Source organism: Chaetodon trifascialis, chromosome 20, assembly GCF_039877785.1.
Source record: "Chaetodon trifascialis isolate fChaTrf1 chromosome 20, fChaTrf1.hap1, whole genome shotgun sequence".
NCBI classification, from domain to species: domain Eukaryota; kingdom Metazoa; phylum Chordata; class Actinopteri; order Chaetodontiformes; family Chaetodontidae; genus Chaetodon; species Chaetodon trifascialis.
The window spans coordinates 5,524,300-5,545,232 of record NC_092075.1 but is presented as its reverse complement, the minus strand read 5'-3'; the positions used below and the strand labels follow the sequence as shown (position 1 = coordinate 5,545,232).

The 20,933-nt window shown below is 43.7% G+C and overlaps 1 protein-coding gene across 4 annotated transcripts in view; it reads right to left on the bottom strand.

The window, feature by feature from the left end:
* garnl3 (GTPase activating Rap/RanGAP domain like 3) overlaps window positions 1-15,165 on the bottom strand; it is a 67,748-nt gene extending 52,583 nt beyond the window's left edge. For all 4 annotated transcript variants that reach the window (XM_070988522.1, XM_070988525.1, XM_070988523.1 and 1 more), the window contains exon 1: window positions 14,655-15,165. In XM_070988522.1, coding sequence (XP_070844623.1) covers window positions 14,655-14,752 — 98 coding nt within the window. In that variant the 5' untranslated portion in view covers window positions 14,753-15,165. The remainder of the gene's footprint in view (window positions 1-14,654) is intronic.
* Window positions 15,166-20,933: the final 5,768 nt, after the last annotated feature.

The following is a 20,933-nucleotide window of genomic DNA, read 5'->3' as shown; positions in this document are numbered from 1 at the left end:
ATGTATCGCAAATTTTAACCAAATTTTGAGAAAACCAGCAAAAGAAAATGCAAATAAAGGCTTGTTTCATCCACTGAGGCACCAATTCTCCACTCACCATTAAACCATAACAAGATGAAAAGCACCAGTCAAACCTTAAATGGTTAAAAAGAATGCAGAAAACATGCTGGAAATATGACATTTCTGGTCGTTTCATGTATTAATGTGAAGGCGGATACACCAGATGTGTGCAGAGTGATGAAGAGACGCTTTATTCTGCAGAAACAGCTGATCAATCATGTGAGTTAAATGCTTGCTACAGTAGAACTTATTAGAAAAATGAGTTTCCATCCCTCATGAAGTGCATTAACTCTTTTCCAAAAAACTTGAAACCATGAACTTTTTCCAGTGCGATTCTTCAAAATGTGCATAAATACAATACAGGAGAAAGAAAGGATGGATCACACAAGGAAAGAAAATATAGAACATGTGAGGGGGAGGACACGTAAAGAAACCAGAGAAATACGGCCAAAACATGTGAAAACAGACTTAAGTTTCGATATCGCGCGCGCACACACACACACACACACACACACACACACACACACACACACACACACACACACACACACACACACACACACACACACACACATAACAGCAGGTGAAATGTGAGCTTAGGTAAACCTGATACCTCTACAATAGCTCAGACATGGCCTGTCTCCAGCTCAGTCTACACACACACACACACACACACACACACACACACACACACACACACACACAAACATGAAAGAGTGCAGGAATGCTCGGCTCAGGCTACACGGCACTCAGCTGCTCATCAATTTTTAATCAGTAGAAACCCCCCTCTGTGGCACACACCACACCACAGGAAAACACCTAAAGCTACCACTACATGGCATTTGCTCCCTCTTTCTCTGAATGTGACTACCTTTAAAAATAGCTCGTGTTGAAATGCAGCTGAAATCCGCCACAGCCTGAAGAAAAAGCGAAAAAGAGACGGCTGAAAATAACGCCTTTGTTTTCACATGTCAGGATCCTGTTACACATACCCGACCTAAGATACCTGAACACACCTCTAATTAGAGACCCGAGGCCAACCGCTAACACACACACACATGCAGAGGCATACATGTTGCATAAACATCATCACACACCCTCCCGGTGTCACACGTTGACACGCACTGCTCACATGGCCTTCGCTCGAGGGCTTCTGGTTTTTAACGGCCACTTGTGAAGCCAGTCTGTAACAAGGGAAGTCAAAAGGGGAAGACTTCCTGTTCAGAGACCGGTCTGTTAATGTGGCTTAGGAGTCACCTTCCTGAATGCATAACAATGAGGGAAATAAGAAGTAGAATGTGAGCGTTTTCTGCTCCAGGTGATGAATATAATCCACAACGGAAAACACATGAATCCAGGAAAACACAAGAGGCGTTTGTGTTAAGATCTGCGTCTTTCCTGGGGTCCTGTTCATAAAGTTTCCCAGTGCAAAGTGACGAAATTCAGGAAGGATCGCGGTAAAGATAGAAGTTATTCTTAGCCCTGCAGAGAGCTCCTAGGGTGAAACACTGGTAAGAGTAGGGAAGATGACTTTTAAGAGGCTCAAGAGTTTCTTGAGCAGAGGAGAATGGAGGAAAGACAAAGCGACAGAAGAAATATTCTCCAAATGCAGAATGACACTGAGGTAATGACACGCTTCAGATTAGATCGTGAGGGGATAATGTTTGTGGTCGATCAGAACAATCAGAACAACTATCAGCATTTCGTAGGCTGAACCTCACTCCATCCTCGCTCACCTTTCCCGGATGCCCCTTTCATACCCAATCATGATACTATCACCTGTTAACAATGAACCTGTTTACCTGTGGAATGATCCAAACAGGTGTTTTTGGAGCGTTCCACAACTTTCCCAGTCTTTAGTTTAGTTTAGCTCCTGTCCCAACTTGTTTGAAATGTGTTGCTGCCATCAAATTCAGAATAAGCAGATATTTACAAAAATCAATGAAGCTGATGAAGTAGAACATTATCACTAATAATGCTTTTTTTCCCTCCTTTTAAAAAGATGCATCACGCCCAGAAACCAGGTCAGCCACACCTCCACACTCAGGTAAGCTACAGATAGACTCCCTGCTACAAATGTTGGGGCTGTTAGCAGCTCTCTGAAAGTATTCCCAGAATGATTGTGAACACAGCCTCAGATGTCGCCATTCATCTCCACTCTTCTAAGACAAACTGTTTGATAATCTCATGAATTGCAACTGCAACTGACAGATTTTTATCATTCTTGCTTTGTTTGGTCTTTAAGTGTCACCAAATAGTGATAAATTGCCACCACAGTTTCCCAGACTGCAAAGTGACGTCTCAAAACAGCCTTTTTTTTTTAATTTAACCTACACTCCAAAATTCAAAGATATGAGATATTAGCTGTCAAATAAAGACTTAAAAAAATTCAATTCAATTTCAGTTTTATTTGTATAGCGCCAAATCACAACAGAATTTGTCTCAGGACACTTTCCATATAGTTCATTCTTTTATCTACAAAGAAACCAACAAAATAGTAGTTGCTTTTGGCATTTTATTTTCTAACTATTAATGTTCTGTAAATGCATTAATTGACTACTTATGGTTTAACTCGTCTAAAAATGTCAGAAAGTAGTGAACAGTTGCCAATCACAAATCGTAAAATACTTGCACAATCTGAAAATAGACTGTGGATTATCACACTGAGGCATTGTGTTGATAATAACAATTAAAGATAGTAAAAGCTTTTCTAAAATGTAAAGGTAAGCTGTGGACTTTTTGACCACTAGTAGCGCTATAGAGCAACGTTCTTAAGAGTTGTATTCACACGCAGCTATTCCACTGATCATCAGGTGGTGGCAGTAACGTGCCAAGAAACACAGCAATGTGCCAGCATTGCAAACAAGGATGTCATGGGAAGCAGTGAATGTAAACACAACTTTGTTTATTTAACAAAAAAAAAACCCACAGGGCACCTTTAACGCTGCTGCAGGTGACGCTTTAAAGTGTATTTTAACAGAAAAACTTCAGCAGTATTCATGGCAAAATGATTATTCTCCAGACTGGATGCTGTCTTTTATTTTCATGAGCTTCGCATTTGCTAATGGATTAACTCAACCCAAACTACAGAACCGTATGCATCGCTATATTTTGCATTATGTCATTAAGCTGCTGAGTGCTGCTAAAACAACCTAAAGGGTTCACACACCCGCAAAAGCAACTTTCCATTATGCTGAATAGCCACTGAGCCTTGTCATTTGGATCTATTGAGGGCTGCAGCATTATAGTTAGACAGTGAAATATAAACTATAACCCTCAATCTTCCTCTTGTACATGCAAATGTGTGTGTGTGTGTGTGTGTGTGTGTGTGTGTGTGTGTGTGTGTGTGTGTGTGTGTGTGTGTGTGTGTGGGACCCAGCAGTAATGGACTATCCCAGGCTTTGCTTTCCCCAGACGAACGCAACTTCAAAGTTCGGATATAAATGTAGGTGTAAGCATTACAGTGCGTGGGTTCAATCTGTGTGTCCATGCCAGTGAGGGTTGTGGTGCACAGGTACACAAAATGCGAGCGTGTGTGTGCACACAAGCTCTCGCACTCAGCAGTCAAAGCTGCACGATGTGAATCAGGAGCTCTCGACTCAATAGTGTGCTAATCCCTCGGAGCTACGCCTCCTTCTCTCTGGACAGCTGCCACTCCTGCCCTTTAGTCTCACCAAGTAAGCTATGTCTGACCACGGCACCTTTCCCACGCGTAGGATAAACAAGGCCTCTGCTACTGTGTGTGTGTGTGTGTGTGTGTGTGTGTGTGTGTGTGTGTGTGTGTGTGTGTGTGTGTGTGTGTGTGTGTGTGTGTGTGTGTGTGTGTGTGTGTGTGTGTGTGTGTGTGTGCGTGCAGACTACATGTGCAGTTACTGACACTGAATCATTGGAACCAATGGGAGTCATGTCTATAAATAGAGATGGATGAAGATTAATAAAAGCACATATAATACAATGTAATGAAAAGTGCATGAAGCTACTACAAGCATCGACAGTCAGGTTTTTTTTAATCTGTCACACACATCCACAACATGCAAATCACCTGGCCTGCCATAATGCCATAATGCCTGGCTTTGTCTCTGGGTAATATGTAACTCAGAGGAGGAAGCAGAAATGATAGATGGCGTCATCTGATTATGGCACGATTCAACGGTTGTATTGCAGCTGCACCACACAGTGGAGCAGCACAAACGGTGAGTTCAGGAACACATTAAAGGTTGGACTGTGGGGTTTTTGGCACCTAAGTATATTTAAGGTACTTTTGTGCTGCTTAATACTTCTGCACCACCACATTTTTACTCCACTACATTTATATGACTGCTATAGTTACATCTGACATTTTTATTTGCATACTTTACATATAATAAGCTTCTAAAATACAGTGAGAGTATATGCAAGTTGTTCCACCAGTGAGTGATTTCCCCTTTAAACCTTTCAGATGGTTTCATTTAAATTGTTTGAGGCCCAAAGAGGTAAAACCATCCAATTTCTTTACAAAAGAAGGCAGAGAAAAGGAAAAAAGTGGCAAATTTTTATAGCAGATCTTGTTTTGTTTTGTTTTTTTTCTTTCAAAGCCTCATCATTGATCTCACGACTCTTCAGATGTGTCGTGTGACCCTCTCGACCCCCGTGCTGGGAGACACTGGGCTAAACTACCTAACTGCATATAAAGTAGTTTAAACTAGCTACACCTCACCCATTTTGCTGCATGATGACTTACTTTAAGCACATTTTGCTCTTAATATTTTTGCACTGTGACTTCAGTTTGAATGTAGGACTTGCAGTGGAGTAGAGCTGCATGACCAGTAGATCAATCAATCAATCAATCAATCAATCAATCAATCAATCAATCAATCAATCAATCAATCAATCAATCAATCAATCAATCAATCAATCAATCAATCAGCATAATATGAATTGGAGACTGTTGATTTTCATGCAAAAATGACAAATATTCATTGTTTACAGCTTCTCAAATGTCAGGATTTTATGATTTTCTTCTGCCATAAATAAAAGTAAACAAATATATTTGTATTTTGCGCTGTTGGATGCATGAAAAGTAACCTGAATACACCTTGTTTTTCTGTTTTTATAGTTAGTCGCAGCCATATAATGACATATTTTTTACATAGCTGTACTTTTACTGAAGTAAAGCGTATGAATACTTCCTCCATCACTGTTTTTTGGAGGAAATCAGTCACTGATTCAGATATTCAGATTTCAAACTTCTGCATATAAATTCCAGCTAGCAGTCGGCAGATTACATTTTCTCTAATTTCCACATAAGCACGTGCAAACACACAGATGTACACACACATGCAGATGATTTGGATTCAGATGTTGGCCTCTTTGTTTCTAGTGCGTCCCAAATGCCAGCAGGTCACCATGTGACCTCTGCGAAATGCCACTGTGTCAGGCTGCGGCGATTGATGATGGCACTCTCATTAAACGTGATCAGGTGAATTAACCTTTTGTCTGTGACGACGAGACCGGCTCTGGACACCACTCCGCCCCCGGGCGCTACGTGTCTGCGTGCCTTCGTACATTTATTTCAGACACTGACAATGCACTTCACTGCTATAGACAAGTATAGATCAAGAGATGCTTCAGCGCTTGTGGGCAACAGCAACAGTTCACGTTGCTGCAGAACACAAAGACAGCGTGAGCTTGTTGTGTGAATCCTCAGCTGAAGCTACTTGAGTCCACCTGATCTCCACATAAATGTTGCTGCTTCTTAATGCGCTTACTCCTCCTAGTGGGGACGTATGAATGACCAAGGTACTGTGCCAGGAGTGTCTTATCTACACTGCTTCAACAGCTCACACCTTGAAGTTGTGAGTTGTGCCGCATCAGAAGCTTCTTATATATGCATTGTGGGTAATGACAAAGATCCAGAGTGTGAATGCTTTTTCTGAAGTGGCATTTTTACAACCGCTGGCCTTCAATCACTGTTTTTACAGGGAGAGTCTGCCCTCTTGTGGTTCTAATTTTTAACACAATTAGATCAGAAAGAACTCAAAATAGTCTGTTTCATACCACTTGTGAATTTCCATGAACAATAAAAATATCATTTCATCATGTATAGGTAACATTCACTCTCTGCGGCATGACTTATGTTTTCTTAAGAATAAAAAGAAAAAGTTTTCTGGTAGATTGGAGTTAAAAAAAACTCCCACTTCCACCACTGCCTGTAGATACTTTTTAATGCCTCAGGGCAAATGTTGCAAGAAAAATCTGATTTATGTAGAAAACTAGTAACACACACATTAGAAATAGTGTACTGGAGGCATACAGATGAACACGTGTTTCTTAATGGAGTACTCCAGGAAGCTGTCAAATGCATTTGTCTTCATTTACAGGCAGACGCCTTCATACGAAACCGAGATGAGAGCCACATTTACCACCTTTGCTGAATACTTGTATGTTTTTGGCCACATGTGAGCCACTCCTGTTCCACCCTACAAAAACAGAAGTGCCACTGAAACCTCACTGCGGGTTCCTCGGCGTCACTGAACCACTCGATCAGGTTCCTTTAGGCCGTAAAATGTCCTTGTGCATTATCACCTGTGAGTATCTTTAACTACAATAACATGATCGCCATTTGCCGTCATAATGCTCCACATCATTGGGAACTATATTGTGTTAATCGAGCACCCGAACTAAACAATGTCACCCTGACCATCAGTTATGCTTCCTCAGAGATTCATGCACAACTAACTGATGGATTGACACGATAGATTATCCAGACATTCATGATCCCCAGAGGATGATTCCTACTGACTTCTTGCAATCCACTAACTTTATCTCTAGCACCACCATGAGGTTGACTTGGTGTTTATGAGTGAAATGTCTGACTGCTCATGAAGGGTCCCCAGAGGATGATCAAATACCTGCAGAACTTATCACATTCCCATCAGCCTCAGCTGTACTTTAGCGTTTAGTGCTAATTAGAAAATGTTAGCGTGCTAATATGCTTAAACGAAGATTGTGAGCGTACTCACAGCTTCACATTGACACCGTCATTATGAGCATGCATGTTTTCAATAAGTTATCTTGATTTAAAGGTGTCAAATAGTCAAATTAAGCTTTTCTGGCTGTATGACGCATGTGGCTGTGTTCTCACCCCAAAAAACTGCATCACACCCACTTCACTTCCTTATTTGATTCATCAAAAGCATGTCATAAGATATTAGAATTTGTAAAAATTAAATTATCTATAAATGGGCGGGTGTGAGGGACTTTCTGGCGCCTCTGGGAAACAAAGTGCAGTAGATGATAATGTGAGGCCTGTTACTCCTGCTGTTGTTTGTGGATGCACACAGTTTGATGCACCTGTGTCTTCTGCATCACATTTTTACTGAAAAGACAAAGCAGGAAAGTAAATGCAGATGTTCTTATTCACAGAATGGCTACATGCAGTATACTCCATATGCTATTCCATCTGTAGGAGGCCGACAATAAGGGAAAACGTTCAACAACTTCATTTGACTCACATCTTTACAAGCTGAAAATATGCCCTTCCTAGATGTTTCTGCACATACCTTCAAACTGCACTTCCACCTCCTTCATTCTTTCACCCTTTCTTTCTGTTGCTCGCTCTCTAACCGAGGAGAGGTTTTGGCCGGCCTCCCTTGAAACCGCAGGGTAAAAATGTACAACAGTAACCCTTCACAGGCTCCATTTCCTCCTCTGTCTCTCCTGGATCGCTCTTCAAGGGTTACGACGGGGGCAGTGGGCTGGCGTGAAGCGACTCGCAGTGTACACACACACTGTGCCCATACTGTGCAGACCTCCTTTGATCTTTCATACTTTCAGACTCTCCTCCATCCTCTGGCACTTCAATGAATACTCACTTTCACTTTTCGTCATCCTTTACAGGCACCGTGGTAAAAAAGGAAGTTTATACAGCCTTGAGAGAAACAAAAACGCTTGAGTCTTGTATGCAAGCGGCTTGTGGTTGTGCTGGAGCTGGCCGCATCTCAACCGATACTCTGCTTTAAGTACAACTGGCTCTTCGCTGGGCTTACTCCAGCCAACTATAATGGGAAATGTTTTTCCAGCCTCAAAGCTTTCCCGGAGCAGTGCGCAGTGCATTTTAATGTGTAGGTATGTGTCTTAAATCCCTAAATGGAAGCAGATGTTCCAGTCGAAGAGTTAAAGTTTACATTGAGCTGTAATCAAGCGAGGGATTTTCCGTTTTTTTTTTTTTGTTGGTGCTTTTTTTCTTCTAGTAATTTGAATCTATTTTTCTGTCTAAATGAGCCTGGTGTGCTGCATTGTGCGCATGGCTGAACTGTGCCGAGTTGTGCTGAGCTATGCAGCCACATATGGGAGTGATTACGGTCCAGTGTTTATCAGACCTCACTGAGGGACTGACTGTATGGCTGAGCAGAGCAGAACCAACCTTGCACACTATTTCAGTCTCCCAGCTACAACCTACAGGAAGCAGACGAGGGATACGTTACTGCACCAGCACTGCGTGCAATCGGAATCCTGGAAGCAACATTTGTTTAGAGCTGAAACAAACAGCAACTTAGTTTGATAATTGATTAACTGTTCACACACTTTAGACCTCAGAGTTGGCTTACAGGCCTTGGGGAGTACTACTGCATATGTGAAACCCGTTGCATAAAGCCTTTTGTAGCTGCAGTGGGAGCTGTGCAAAGTTGCCTCAGATGATGTCACTTAAGTCAGCAACAGCTGGGGCTGAAAACTACAAGTTTGAAAACAAAAAAAAAAAAATCAGCAGCTGTGGCGTTAGAAAGCTTAAGCCTCTTATCTCTGTTTAAGGCCAGCGGCACGAGGCTACATTAGCAGCTACTAGCATAACACACCCTAATCTCTTGCTGCAATCCACTGCAAGCAGGAATCTGATTGTTACGAGTCGGTATTCCCAGCTTCCACGCGCATCCCAGTGCATCTGCTTGGGAAAACTGATATTTGTATGGCAAGTCTCTGACATTCACTAGAAAATTAGACGCACTTCAAAGGAGATTTGAGGAGTAGGCTCGTACTGCGTGCTTGCTCAGACTTCTATCAAGCACAAATCAGCTGAATGGAAATGGCAGCTACAAAGTTGTTTTCACGTGTCTCATGATGAAAAGGTCACTCTGCTTACTGTTCACTGTGAGTGCCGCTAAATTGCTGTGATGTAAGGTTTGTTTATGTCCCCGAGCTCGGGCTACATGGATCATTCCCGGGTTTCTGATTTGGAAAAATGCAACTGAATGAGCGTTCTGCTGCATTGTGGGTAACGTATAGCGCTCATGTTTTCATCAGAAAGAAGAATGTGTGGAACCAAACAGATATCTCTGGCTCTGCTGCATCGATTTTTCTGCTTTTACTGTCTGACATTCCCACGTTTAAATGTTGGTGTGTGAGATCTGCGTCTAATGTGTGTGTGTGAGAGAGCTTCATAACGTATGCAAAGCAGAGGAGTGCCTTAAGTCAGCAAAAATGTCAGTTCGCCCATCAATTCAGCTCCCTGCTGGGTGCTTTATGACAGACCGTAATGCAGAGAGAGACCCCAGCAGCCCAGCCCATCACAGCCACTTTCACTCTGTCAGAGACCACATCAACACGATCCCGTCCACGTACTGTCTGTGAGCGCATCCCTGGATCTAAAAACATAGAAAACATGTCTGACATTCAAAACACATGTTCTTCATTCACATACCGCTTTGAAGCCTACTGTAAAAGCTCCACCAGGAAACCACAAGAAGACAAGCCCTAATACATATTTCCTTCTCTTTTTTTTCTTTAAAGGCATATGTGCACAAAACTCCCCCTTTACAACGCACGCGAACGCAGCACGATGCACCTCAGCTACATCTGGCTCCAGTCTGATAAGCAGCAAGCTACGGCAAAACCCCTGGCAACAGCAGTCACAAAACACTGCGAGTTTGGCAGCGGGAGAGGTTAAATGAATACACCGATGGCATTTCCAAGCAAATGCACCGAAATAAGCTCTGAAGCACAGGGAGAAAGGAGTTTGAGAGGGGTGAGAGAGTGAAAAGAGTGTCAGTTTCAGTGGCTGCAGCCCGTCGAGGATCTATTTTTAAAGTGGCCGCAGTAACAGGGTGAAGTTATCGCTGCTTTGTGAGAAGCTTTTTGTTCAGAGGGTGAACAGAGGCACGTGTGCACGGGGCAAGCAAGGCGGGGCTGGGCTGATTAATGAACAGCACACATTTCAAAGTCAACAAATCAAGGATGTCAACCCTAATCTTCCCTCCCTACACCGTGAGCAAACTCCTCATCACAATGCGTTAGGTCTGCGTTGCAAACCTTAACTGTAGTAACATGTTCTAATCACACATTGCCCTGCGTTAGCCCGATGATAGATGGCCTTCTCTTCCCTCATGGTCCAGTAATGTACTCAAACTGCTCCCTGCCAGCGCATGCCTTTCCTTAAATGAACTACAAATGTTCTGTTATGGATTGACAACCAGTGAGGTTAGTTTCCACCGCAACAGAATTTGCTGAGGTTGCCGTTGAATTCATAGAAAGCACGCTGCTGACCTTTTCTGATTCTTGATGCTGGCTTCATCAGAGAAAATCCTCCTCCAGTGGTCAGTGCTTGTGTGTGTGGTGGTTTGTAGTTTAGTGGCCTAGTAGCAGTGCCCGTGCCACATAATTTCCCTTTGTCTCTCTGGCAGCGTCTCTAAGAGTTGTGCTTGTTCTGCCAGTTCATGGTCAGAGCTGAGCCAGTGATTTCTTGGCTCCTTCAAGTGTCACCATGTAGCCTAATCACGTTCACACACAACTAGCCGGGGTTGACTGGAAGTGGTTCAGTGACAGGCGGAGTTGATTGTACCAAAGAGACACCATTGTTATGGAAATGAATGGAAAAACTCACTAAGTGAGTTAGGATTTGTTGTTCCTGGAGGACGTCCAGGCTCTTCTCCTGTCTAGCTCAAGACTCGAGGGCAAAGAGCTTGCCCAAAGTTGTACTTTTGCACCGTCATGATAAGCTCAGATTTCTTAAAGAGAACTCCCCTGATGTAGCTAAATCTGTCCGACTCATGGTGGATAGTTTTACAGCGATCAAGATCAAGGCAGCAGAAGCAGAGATATCTTTTTATCCCGCATGTTTATTTTTCCTCCAAAACCTGGCACCTGCATTTCCCACAATGCAACCTGACTGCCAACAGTTCAGTTAGAGATTCAGGTGCGTTATGCTAGTAGCTGCTAAGGCAGCCTCGTGTTGCTAGCCTCAAGCAGACATGAGGAGCAGCTGCAGAGGTCTGGTAAACTCACTTCTCTCTAACTCCAGATTCTTTCACTTTTAAACTCCTGTGACATCATTTGAAGCAATTTACCACACAGCTTTGTGGAGTACAAGTCTTTATACAGCTTTTCTCACTTGGGCAGCAGTTGACCTACAAACACGCTTTGATGTGTAAAATCGGAAAAACGTGGACACACACAAAACTGATTAAATCTATACCACAGATACACGCACTGTATAAACCAGCACAGCAGAGGCAAATGACCAAACAGTTGGTTCCAGCAGTCCATTCAACTTCTCCGCTTTCACCTGCAACTCTGCGGCTACCTGCTGTCAGTGAGAATATCTGCCAACTGGCAGTCGGCTGACTTTGTTAGATAAGGCTTAGTCACCACGAAGCAGTGTCCAAAACACAGTCAGAAATAATAATGTGGTGTGATGTGTTTATCCCAAAGATTAGCGTCAGGAGATTAGCACAGATCACGACAACTTTACACCACTAACCTCTCACTAAGATTTGTGTTTGGAATCAAGTCGTAGATTCTTCTTACTATTATTTTTAGTCTGATAGCTCATTACATAGTCAAAGCTGTCTCTCACTCTGGTGGTGGAAAATACATTTACTCAAGTACCGTCAGCTGCACTGAGGCCCAAAGAGGCAAAAATCACCCAATATTTCACATAAAAAAAGAAAAAAAACTGAAAATACTACATTAATCGTCTCATGGCGCCCCCCCCAAGCCAACCACCAGATGTATCTTGTGACCCTTTAGAGGGGGCCGACCCCTAGTTGGGGGCTTTCCTTACTTTCCTAAACAACCTCACTGTAAATAAAATAGTTAAAACTAGCTCCACCTCAGACAGCTGCAGCAGTGAAATGCTGCTCATGAATGGATGCGCCTTTATTGACAATCTAATAATCTCATATATTATATAACATCAGTCACGGGCCAGTTTTCTGCAGAGTATTTTGACTTTGACACTTAAAGTACAGTTTCTTGCCAAAATCTCTGCACTTAAACTGGATTCTGAATGCAGGACTTTCACTTGTAATGGACTATTTTTACATTACTGCACTGGTACATTTACTTAAGTAAAGGTTTAAGTTCTCCTTCCAGCACTGCCTCACACTGAGACTGTGTGTGTAGCCTGGAGGAGAAAAAGAGGGCAGATCAGCGTCTAGATAAAACTACCTCATGACATGCTTCCACTGGCAAACATATGGAAACACTTCAGCCATTGTGTGTGTGTGAGAGCATGTTATGCATATGAAAGCAGCCTTTTAACAAACTGTGTGTCCTTATGAAGCTGTCCACATGTGTTCGGGGCTGTTTGGTCATGCATCTCTGCAGTTCAATGAATTAGACACGGACTTCTCAGCAGCGGCCCTTTACTCGAGTGTCTTTCAAATCCCCTCAGTACAGCGGAGAATCTATTTCCCCATGCAGTAGCACTTCAGGCCCGGCTCTGATTGATTGTCTGTTAAACTGCTAGTGTCTGGGAGACAGTCTGCCAGGAAGCCTTACAGTGAGACTCTGCGTCCACGGCGTACAGAGAGGGAGCGAGCTCCTTCACTGCACAGGATAAATCAAGCTAATTAGAAGGGATGTGTAATTTGAAAGTAAGTGCTTGGCACGAAGCTGGCCAAATCTCACCCCCACATGCACCCTGAATACAGCACATGCCTCTATTTGGAAAAGTGGGACCTGGCAGGCTGAGACGGAGACATCTCCAAACACACAAGTCTCACCATCGTGCGTGCACACACACACACACACACACACACACACACACACACACACACACACACACACACACACACACACACACACACACACACACACACAGACCAAACTTATCAACTGTAAGAGCAATGAAGCGAGATTCATGAGTAGATTTGCACTTCTGCACACCTCCGCAGATTGTCTGAAATAGCAGGAAATTATAGTGGAGGAGGGAGAAGGGGAGGTGATGTGACCAGAACAATAATCTGCAGATGGTTTAATCGAGAAAATTGAGAACTCGTCACAACGATCAGTCAATTAATGGAATAGTCGATGGAGAGAAATGCCAAACATTTGCATGGCTTCTAGTAAGAAAATGGGAAAATTTCCTGCTTTTCCCAGTCTTCCAGTACAGTAATCTGAATATTTTGGTGTTTGGACTGTCAGACAAAACATTTGTCGATGTCACCTGGCGCTCTAAAATATCAGATTGGATGTTTCTCACCCACACTAACAATAACTGGTTTATTTTGACAAACAAGCTGAGCCAAATCAATTTTTAGGCCAAATAGAGAAAACAATTTGCAGTTTAATCGATAATGAAAATCATCCTTTTGTTGCAGCCCAGATGTAAACGCCTCTCAGCTTGAGCTTTCACACACTTGCTATCTCCAGCCAGGTCTTGCGTACAGTGAGCGGTGATGCAAAAAGGAAGGAACTGGTGTGAGATCAGTAAAAGCGAGTGTCTTTAAGTAACACCAGTTATTTACTGCTGCAGTCCAGTGTTCACACACTTCTGATGGATGACTTACAGGCCACGCAGGGAGCACGGCAGGTTAGCATGCCCTAACAGCTCAGTGCCATCCTGTTGGAGCTGCCCACAGAGGCCGCAGACACCTCCAGCAGGTTTGCCAGAAAACCAGTTGTACCACACTGAGAAGTCCTATGAGCTGCTCGGTATGTGGTCTATCGGTCACCACCCCCTGCCTTCATATGTCTGCTGCCTCGGGATGTGTGTGAACTTACAGGTATCCAGCTGCGCCTCGAGACTACAGCAGGTGACTTGATGCCTCAAATCATCTCCTGTGGTCTTTTTTTCCAAGGTGGGATTAAAACCTGCACATTCCCAGCCCTGAATGGCGCGTGATTGGACAACACTGGGGCACTGTGGGTGCTCGATTGCCCAATCAACACCTGATTTTGGCTGTAAAATGACGACTGACGGCGTCCTGCCACTAAGCAGCTTTGTCAACGCTGCAGAGTCAGGTGCAGAATAAATGAATCCGTGCGTAACGCGTCCCCCACAGTCCGACTGGACATGTGAACGCACGGTGCTTGGATCAAACGTGAGATGAACAAAAGACACCAGGCTGTGGTTTTAGCCAGAAAGGTGAAAATCAGATGCGGTGACATGACTACACTCTTCCCTGGATACATAATATGTTTTGGGGCATCCCTCCGCTCCTTGTCAATGCGCGCACACAGATACACAAACAGCAGATCCTGGCTGCATCACCAAGGTGAAAGGCACGCATTACAAACTCATTGTGTGGCCTTATGTAAAGTGGCACTTCTGTGGAGGAGACTGCAGCTTCTGTGGGATAGTCTAGCCGTTTGGTCCCAGACAGAAAAAGAGGACATACCTGGTAATCTCGAAGCTGCAACCTTTCCGAAGGAGCAGGGCTCTCTTCCGCATGATGCCTTTGTCTCTGCCGAGGTACACATTTTTATCTGAATTCATGGGTGCTGGGCGAAACGGCAGCGCTTTCTTTCCAAAGGGAAAAAAGTAAAAAAAAAAAAAAAAAAAAAAAAAAATCGAGTAGTGAACTGCTAGAGGCGGAAGGAGAAAGAGAAACAGGCTTTCCGAAAAAAGAAGAGGAGGAAAAAAAATCCTTTGACGCTCGGTCCACCTCAGCGGAGCGAGCAAAGTGATCTTGCAGACTTTCCCCCCAGCGGGCTACACAAAAGACGGTGTGTTGGGGCTCTCAGAGGTGCATGGTGTCGGGGTCGGTGGTACCTCCATGCGGGCTTAGCGGGGCTGCTGCAGCTGGTGACCGGAGCGGACTGTGTGCTGAGGAGTCTCCGCGGCTCCAGAGATCCTGTGATCCTGTACTGAGGAGCCCACAGCGCTCCTTCGGCTTCAGCCCGGCACTGAGTGGCTGCACGGCAATGACTTCATGGAACTGATGGAGAGAGAGAGAGAGAGAGAGAGAGAGAGAGAGAGAGAGAGAGAGAGAGAGAGAGAGAGAGGTGCGGTTGCTGCTGATCTACAGTGTGTGTTAGGGGTTTCTGCTCGTGAAAGGAAGAGAGTGACAGACTGAGAGTACATGAATGTCTGTGCTCCAGCCTGCAGTGTAATACAGTGCTGTCAAAGCCAGAATTAAAGAGAAGAATATCCATCACTTAATATGTAAAACATGGATTTTAATTCAGTGAAATTTGATTTATACAGTGCCAAATCATAACAGAAGTTGTCTCAGGACCGCACTCTTTATCTACAGAGACCCAATAGTTCCCTCATGAGCAGGCGCTTGGTGACAGTGGTGAGGAAAAACTTCTGAACCCCAGGCAGAACCAGGCTCCTGGTGGGCGGCCATCTGCCTCGACCGGTTGGGTTAGAGAGAGAGGCCTTCCTTAGGGGCCATCGATGCACCATTGGTAGCTGAGTGAAAGAGGGAGAATACATCAGCTGTGCTTTGATTTGGAGGCTTTGGGTGAACTTGACCTTTAACCCCTTAATGGCCCTTCCAGAAAAAAATAATTTTTCTTTGAACCTCTGTGGTGTCAGCAGCTTCTATCGAAAGTTGAAAGAAAGTCCACTCAGGCAAAGACTTTTCCCCCATTAAAAGTAAAATTAGATGCATGTGTTATTTAATATTTAATTTTTGGATGAGAGCATCGTGAAAAACCCGAGAAATTCAACATTTTACAGTAAAACATGGAGCTTTTTAGGAAGTTATGTCATAAGAAGCAAATTTAAAGTCATTTTATATGCAGTGTGATCTTTGTAGCTCTGCTCATTTGTGGTCTGATCTGATGCTTCAGTCGCCTTTAACAGTGTTCAGGGCGATGGATGTGGATTTTTTTTTTCTCAGTGAAAGTACATGATGAAGGGATCTCTCAATGGCCAGTGTGAACATGAGGGATGATCGCAGCAAGCACAACGTTTAACCCCAAGAGACATAGAGAGGAGAGAGAAATACCACATTTAGAGAGTTCTGTGCTACAATGTTAAACTGAAACATGTTGAAGTTTTGATATTATAAGAAAGGCGCTCATATGGTTTCTAACTCTCCCTGGGCATCATGTTTTTACAGTGGCTACCTTAAAAACGTGGACAGAGACACAGCGAGTGTGCTCTCTTTGACAGATCCACACAGAGTGCTCCAGACAGCTCAATCAGGTTAAGTACAATCATCGTTTCAACAAGATACCACAACTCAAAGTGTGCTCCACCAAAGTAGTGTTTACTCTGCTAAAACAACACTCAGTGGCAAGTGCACCCTGCTGTGGGTGCCGTGGATTAGTTGATTAGCTCCAAAAATATAATTGTGTGGGCTAGTTTCACATCCTGTGCTTCGTTAGGGTGGGACGTCGAGGCGTGATTCATAGGGCAGAGAGAAACTGGGAAGTCTGGGCCAGTTCACATGAGGTCTGATCAGTCCGCACAGACAGACCGCATTTCACCCCTGCCTGTCTCAGGTTGTCTCATACAACACAGCAGCTCACACATAGTGTGGGTCTACTTGTCGGTGTCCTCCTAAACACTTTAGTGATGATATGAATCATTTTGAGAAAATGTGAAACAGTCATCATCATTACTAACAAAGGACGTATTCCTTTACATGTTGAAGTCAGACTTCTTAATTCTCCAAATAAGAACCACCACAATCTTCCTCTTGCAAATGAAAGGTGGTGATCAATTGAGCGCATGCTGCCACAACTTTGCTCTGCCATGACCACTAGCTTATGTTGGCTAATGTTGCTAACTGTATAGATATACTCTAAAACAGAGTCAGTTTGACAAATCTTTGAGTTTGGATGTTTGCAATTTTGCTATGTGATATCTGTCACTTGTGGCCTCATTGGCTGCCGTTCAGCAAACATCATGTCGTCTGGCGGCAAAAGCTCTGTAGTCTTGCTTTTCTTAAGCTGAACGGCGGCCACTGTGGCTGCACATGGCAGCAATGGCACGCTTCCTTTCATTCCACAAGACCGTCTAAAGTCAGTAGCTGTGCAGCTGCAATCCTTAAGATATTCCTGAAATCAAACCCCATTTTTGATATTAAGTTGCTGCTAATGCAAGTAAGAGCATTTCCTGCTGCCGCTGCTTCACATTAAAAGCATTCAAATTGTGAACACAGGGTCACAACTCTGAGGTTGTTTGGTTGCGCTGTGAACAGATACACCAGTTCCCCCTTCTGCTGTATTTTTGACTAAGCCGCCACTTGATGAGTGTTTGCTGTATGTATTTCTTTCTGTCCAGCTTCAACTTGACTTCTGCAATGTGATTCACTGTCACTGCTGTCGTAGCGTAATTTTAGCAGGCAGCTGTTTTCAGCTTAAGATACCCGCTGCACACTACCTACTGAGCACCAAGACAGACACAGTTAGCAGCTAGCTGGTGAACACAGGAGCATTTTGCAGCTGAAGATCACCAGATAGATCCCACAGGAGTTGGTAGAGACCAACAGAGCTAAAACAGACTGAGTTACATTCACCATGTGGCCACAAAAACGATACCAAATGAATGCTAACGTTGCTCCATACCTGCTAACTGCTTGCTAGCAAGTTTGCCGTTATCAACTTAAAAGGTGATGATATGTAAATGTTGTGTTCACAGTTTGTTTCTGCTGCCCCCAAGAGGCAAAGTTGTTCATCTAAAACATCTTAATCTTTTCTTCAGTGAAAGGAAAATTGTTACGTATTTCAAAAATGACATCACTTTAAATTGGAAATAAGATATAAGAGGCTGAAATTGGTGCAGTCTCCCACTTTCACCCTCAGTGCACAGCTCCTGAAATAACACCTGGGTTTAAACCATCACTCATGCACTTGACAGAAAAGAATATAGAGAGCTGCACTTGGATTCGATAATAACCCATGAAGACAGGAAATACATAGCATCTCTGGAGCGCCTGCTTTGATCAGTAAATACTCATGTGGTTGTTGTCTGTAGGCTGTTGGTTGCGTGTTTCACCTTTTCAATCCAGTAGAAGGAAAAGTAAGCTGATGGCTCCCACGTACCGTATGTACAAACACACACGCACACACACACACACACACACACACACACACACACACACACACACACACTCTGTCTAGTATGTCAGCCCACTGTTTAGATGAAGAATTCTCTCAACATGACTCACAGCTGCATTCAAAGATGGAGCCGGCCATGTTTGTGTGATTGGAAAGACTTCAGTTTTGTTGCTCAAACCTTCTGACTCACTGCGACTCAACAGTGCTGCCTCTTACCACATCCCCTATGGTTAGAAACGCCTTTAAATAGCTGCCCTCTCGCTAACGCTACCAGTCAATCTCATCACGTAGCAGGTACGTTAGCGTCAGAGTTAAGTGACATAAGACTCTTTAGGTTTTACTTGTGGAGTTGTGATTGTAGAGACTTTGACAGGCAGTATGATGTAATTGAGGCATTCAACCCGCCTGCCATTAACAAATAGTTATTTGGTTTGTCACATGAAAAATGACATGCTTTCCAAAAGAGTACCACATGTGTCAGTGGCGAGTGAGGCGGTGAGGTTATGCAACGTGTGTGCAGCTCTTTCCTGTTCTGACTGAACAAGACTGGAGGACGCTGAAAGCCTGTGACCTCCAGCAGGAATTAACCAAAATGAGTATTCATATTTTGGCCTTTTGAAGATCCTGCGTCGCTGTGGACCGTGGCGAGCGGTCGCGATAAAGGGTTAATTTCTCCGCCTCAGCCGGCAGCTGCTCAAATAAAGCCTGTTGTAACGGCAGAGGTAAAGACATTATCAAGGCCATCCGGGTTGCCGTGACACTTGTAAGCCTGTTCCAACTGCACATAGTGACCACAGCGTCGCCGTTTAATCTCACATTAAATCAGATGCTGCAGTTGTTAAGATGTTTTCTATGCATGCGGGCACGGCGGTCCCGATCTCTGATAAACATTATGAGTAATAAGAGGAAATAATGTTTTTTTTCTTTTTGTGATAACAAGCTGATTATCACATTATTCCTTATTCATTATCTTTCTCAAGATAATGAAATAATTAACTTGTGATCTCGAGATAACGACGCTTAAAAAACCCATTGCAAGCACGGACTTTCTCTGCTTTCATATCTAAGAAACCAGTTGAAGATCAAGATTTTTGGCCACTTGGGGGCAGCAAAAACAACATTGACTTATTATGATATTATTATAAAGTTGATAGGACAAACTTGCTAACCAAACGTAGATTATTTACACATCCAGCAACACTGACTTGGATTCAGTCAGTGTTATTTGACCCATTATTACCAATAAAAATATTGATTATAGCCGCATTAAGTATTTTATTTAGCACTGAAAATGATAGTACTGAAGCTTCAGCAGCATCACCTTGTATTGTTCATGTGGGTTTTACGATATCAGTAAATGCAGCATGAGTGACTTTTGGGAAAGTTCAACAGATTTTGATGGTTGTTGAGAGGAGACTTAATGAAATAGGACAGTTTATGTGTAAATAATCATCGCTGTCATGAGTTCCACGTCCTTGGTTTGATGTTCAGTGTACTGAGTGAATTATGAATGAAACTTCAGCTAATGGTCTTTGACAGCACAGCAGTCTGGTTCTCTGTTTGCACAGGAATAGCATGCAAAGTCTTCATCAGCTCGATCAACACCGTAATGACCAGCTGCCATTCTCAACACGCGTGTGTCATGGGGAGCGTGGCGTATGAGCTGCTGCCAGCTTCCTGCTCTGATCATGGCTGCTCTTCCAGAGCCAGACTGTCCAGTGACCTCTGGATGTGCGTTTTAAGGTCGTTTCATCCAGACAGAGGCAGAGTGTAATTCTGCGTGCAGCCGCCATTAGTCAGGAAGTGGCAGTTAGAGGCGGCGTTGGGAAGAGGACCGGACGAGAGGCAACACGCACTTAAGAACGATGAAACTCTGGTGATCTGAGAGATGGAGAACTGAGTGATGGATAGAGAGGAGACGAAAGGCGAGGTCAATAAAATCTGGGATGAGGCGATGGGTGAAGGGCTTCTTGGTGGGATACTCCAACTGTAACACTGGGAGCTGTGTTTGAAGGCACCCTCTTCATCTGACTCCTGATTTGTTTTTACTACCTCAGCGTTTCAAATAATCTTGGTAAAGACGCTTATTTGTCTTCTTGCCAAGACTTAAATGAGAAAATTGATACCACCCTGATGTCTGTCTACTCAATATGATGCTGGGGTCAGGCTACCGTTAGCTTAGCTTAACATAGCTTAACAGCTCACCCTGTGCATAGTTTTTTGTGCTCTCTCTGTGTGCTGTTATTTACCTTCAGATAAGTCAGTCAGGCTACCTGTTTCTCCCTGTTTCCAGCCTTTATGTTAAGCTAAGCTAACCGTCTCCTGGCTGTAGCCACATATTCAGCATCAGTCTTCTCATCTAACTCGCAGCTAGAAAGCAAATAAACAAATTCTCCAAACTATTCCCTTTAAGAGCTGTGCATAGGAGATACTTACTGAGCGGGCACACACCATAAAGCGAAAAGAGAGAAACTTATTAAGCTCTTATTTAATAACCGCTCTCAGCACGCCCCAGCCTGCTCTGGAGGGATCTGCAGGATGCTTCGCAGTGCCGAATGATTGTACATCTCTTCTTGTCTGAGCAATTTGGCTGAACAAAGGGCTTCTATTGCACTGTCAGCACACCATGAACTGAGTTTGTGAAGTCAAAAGAAGTTACT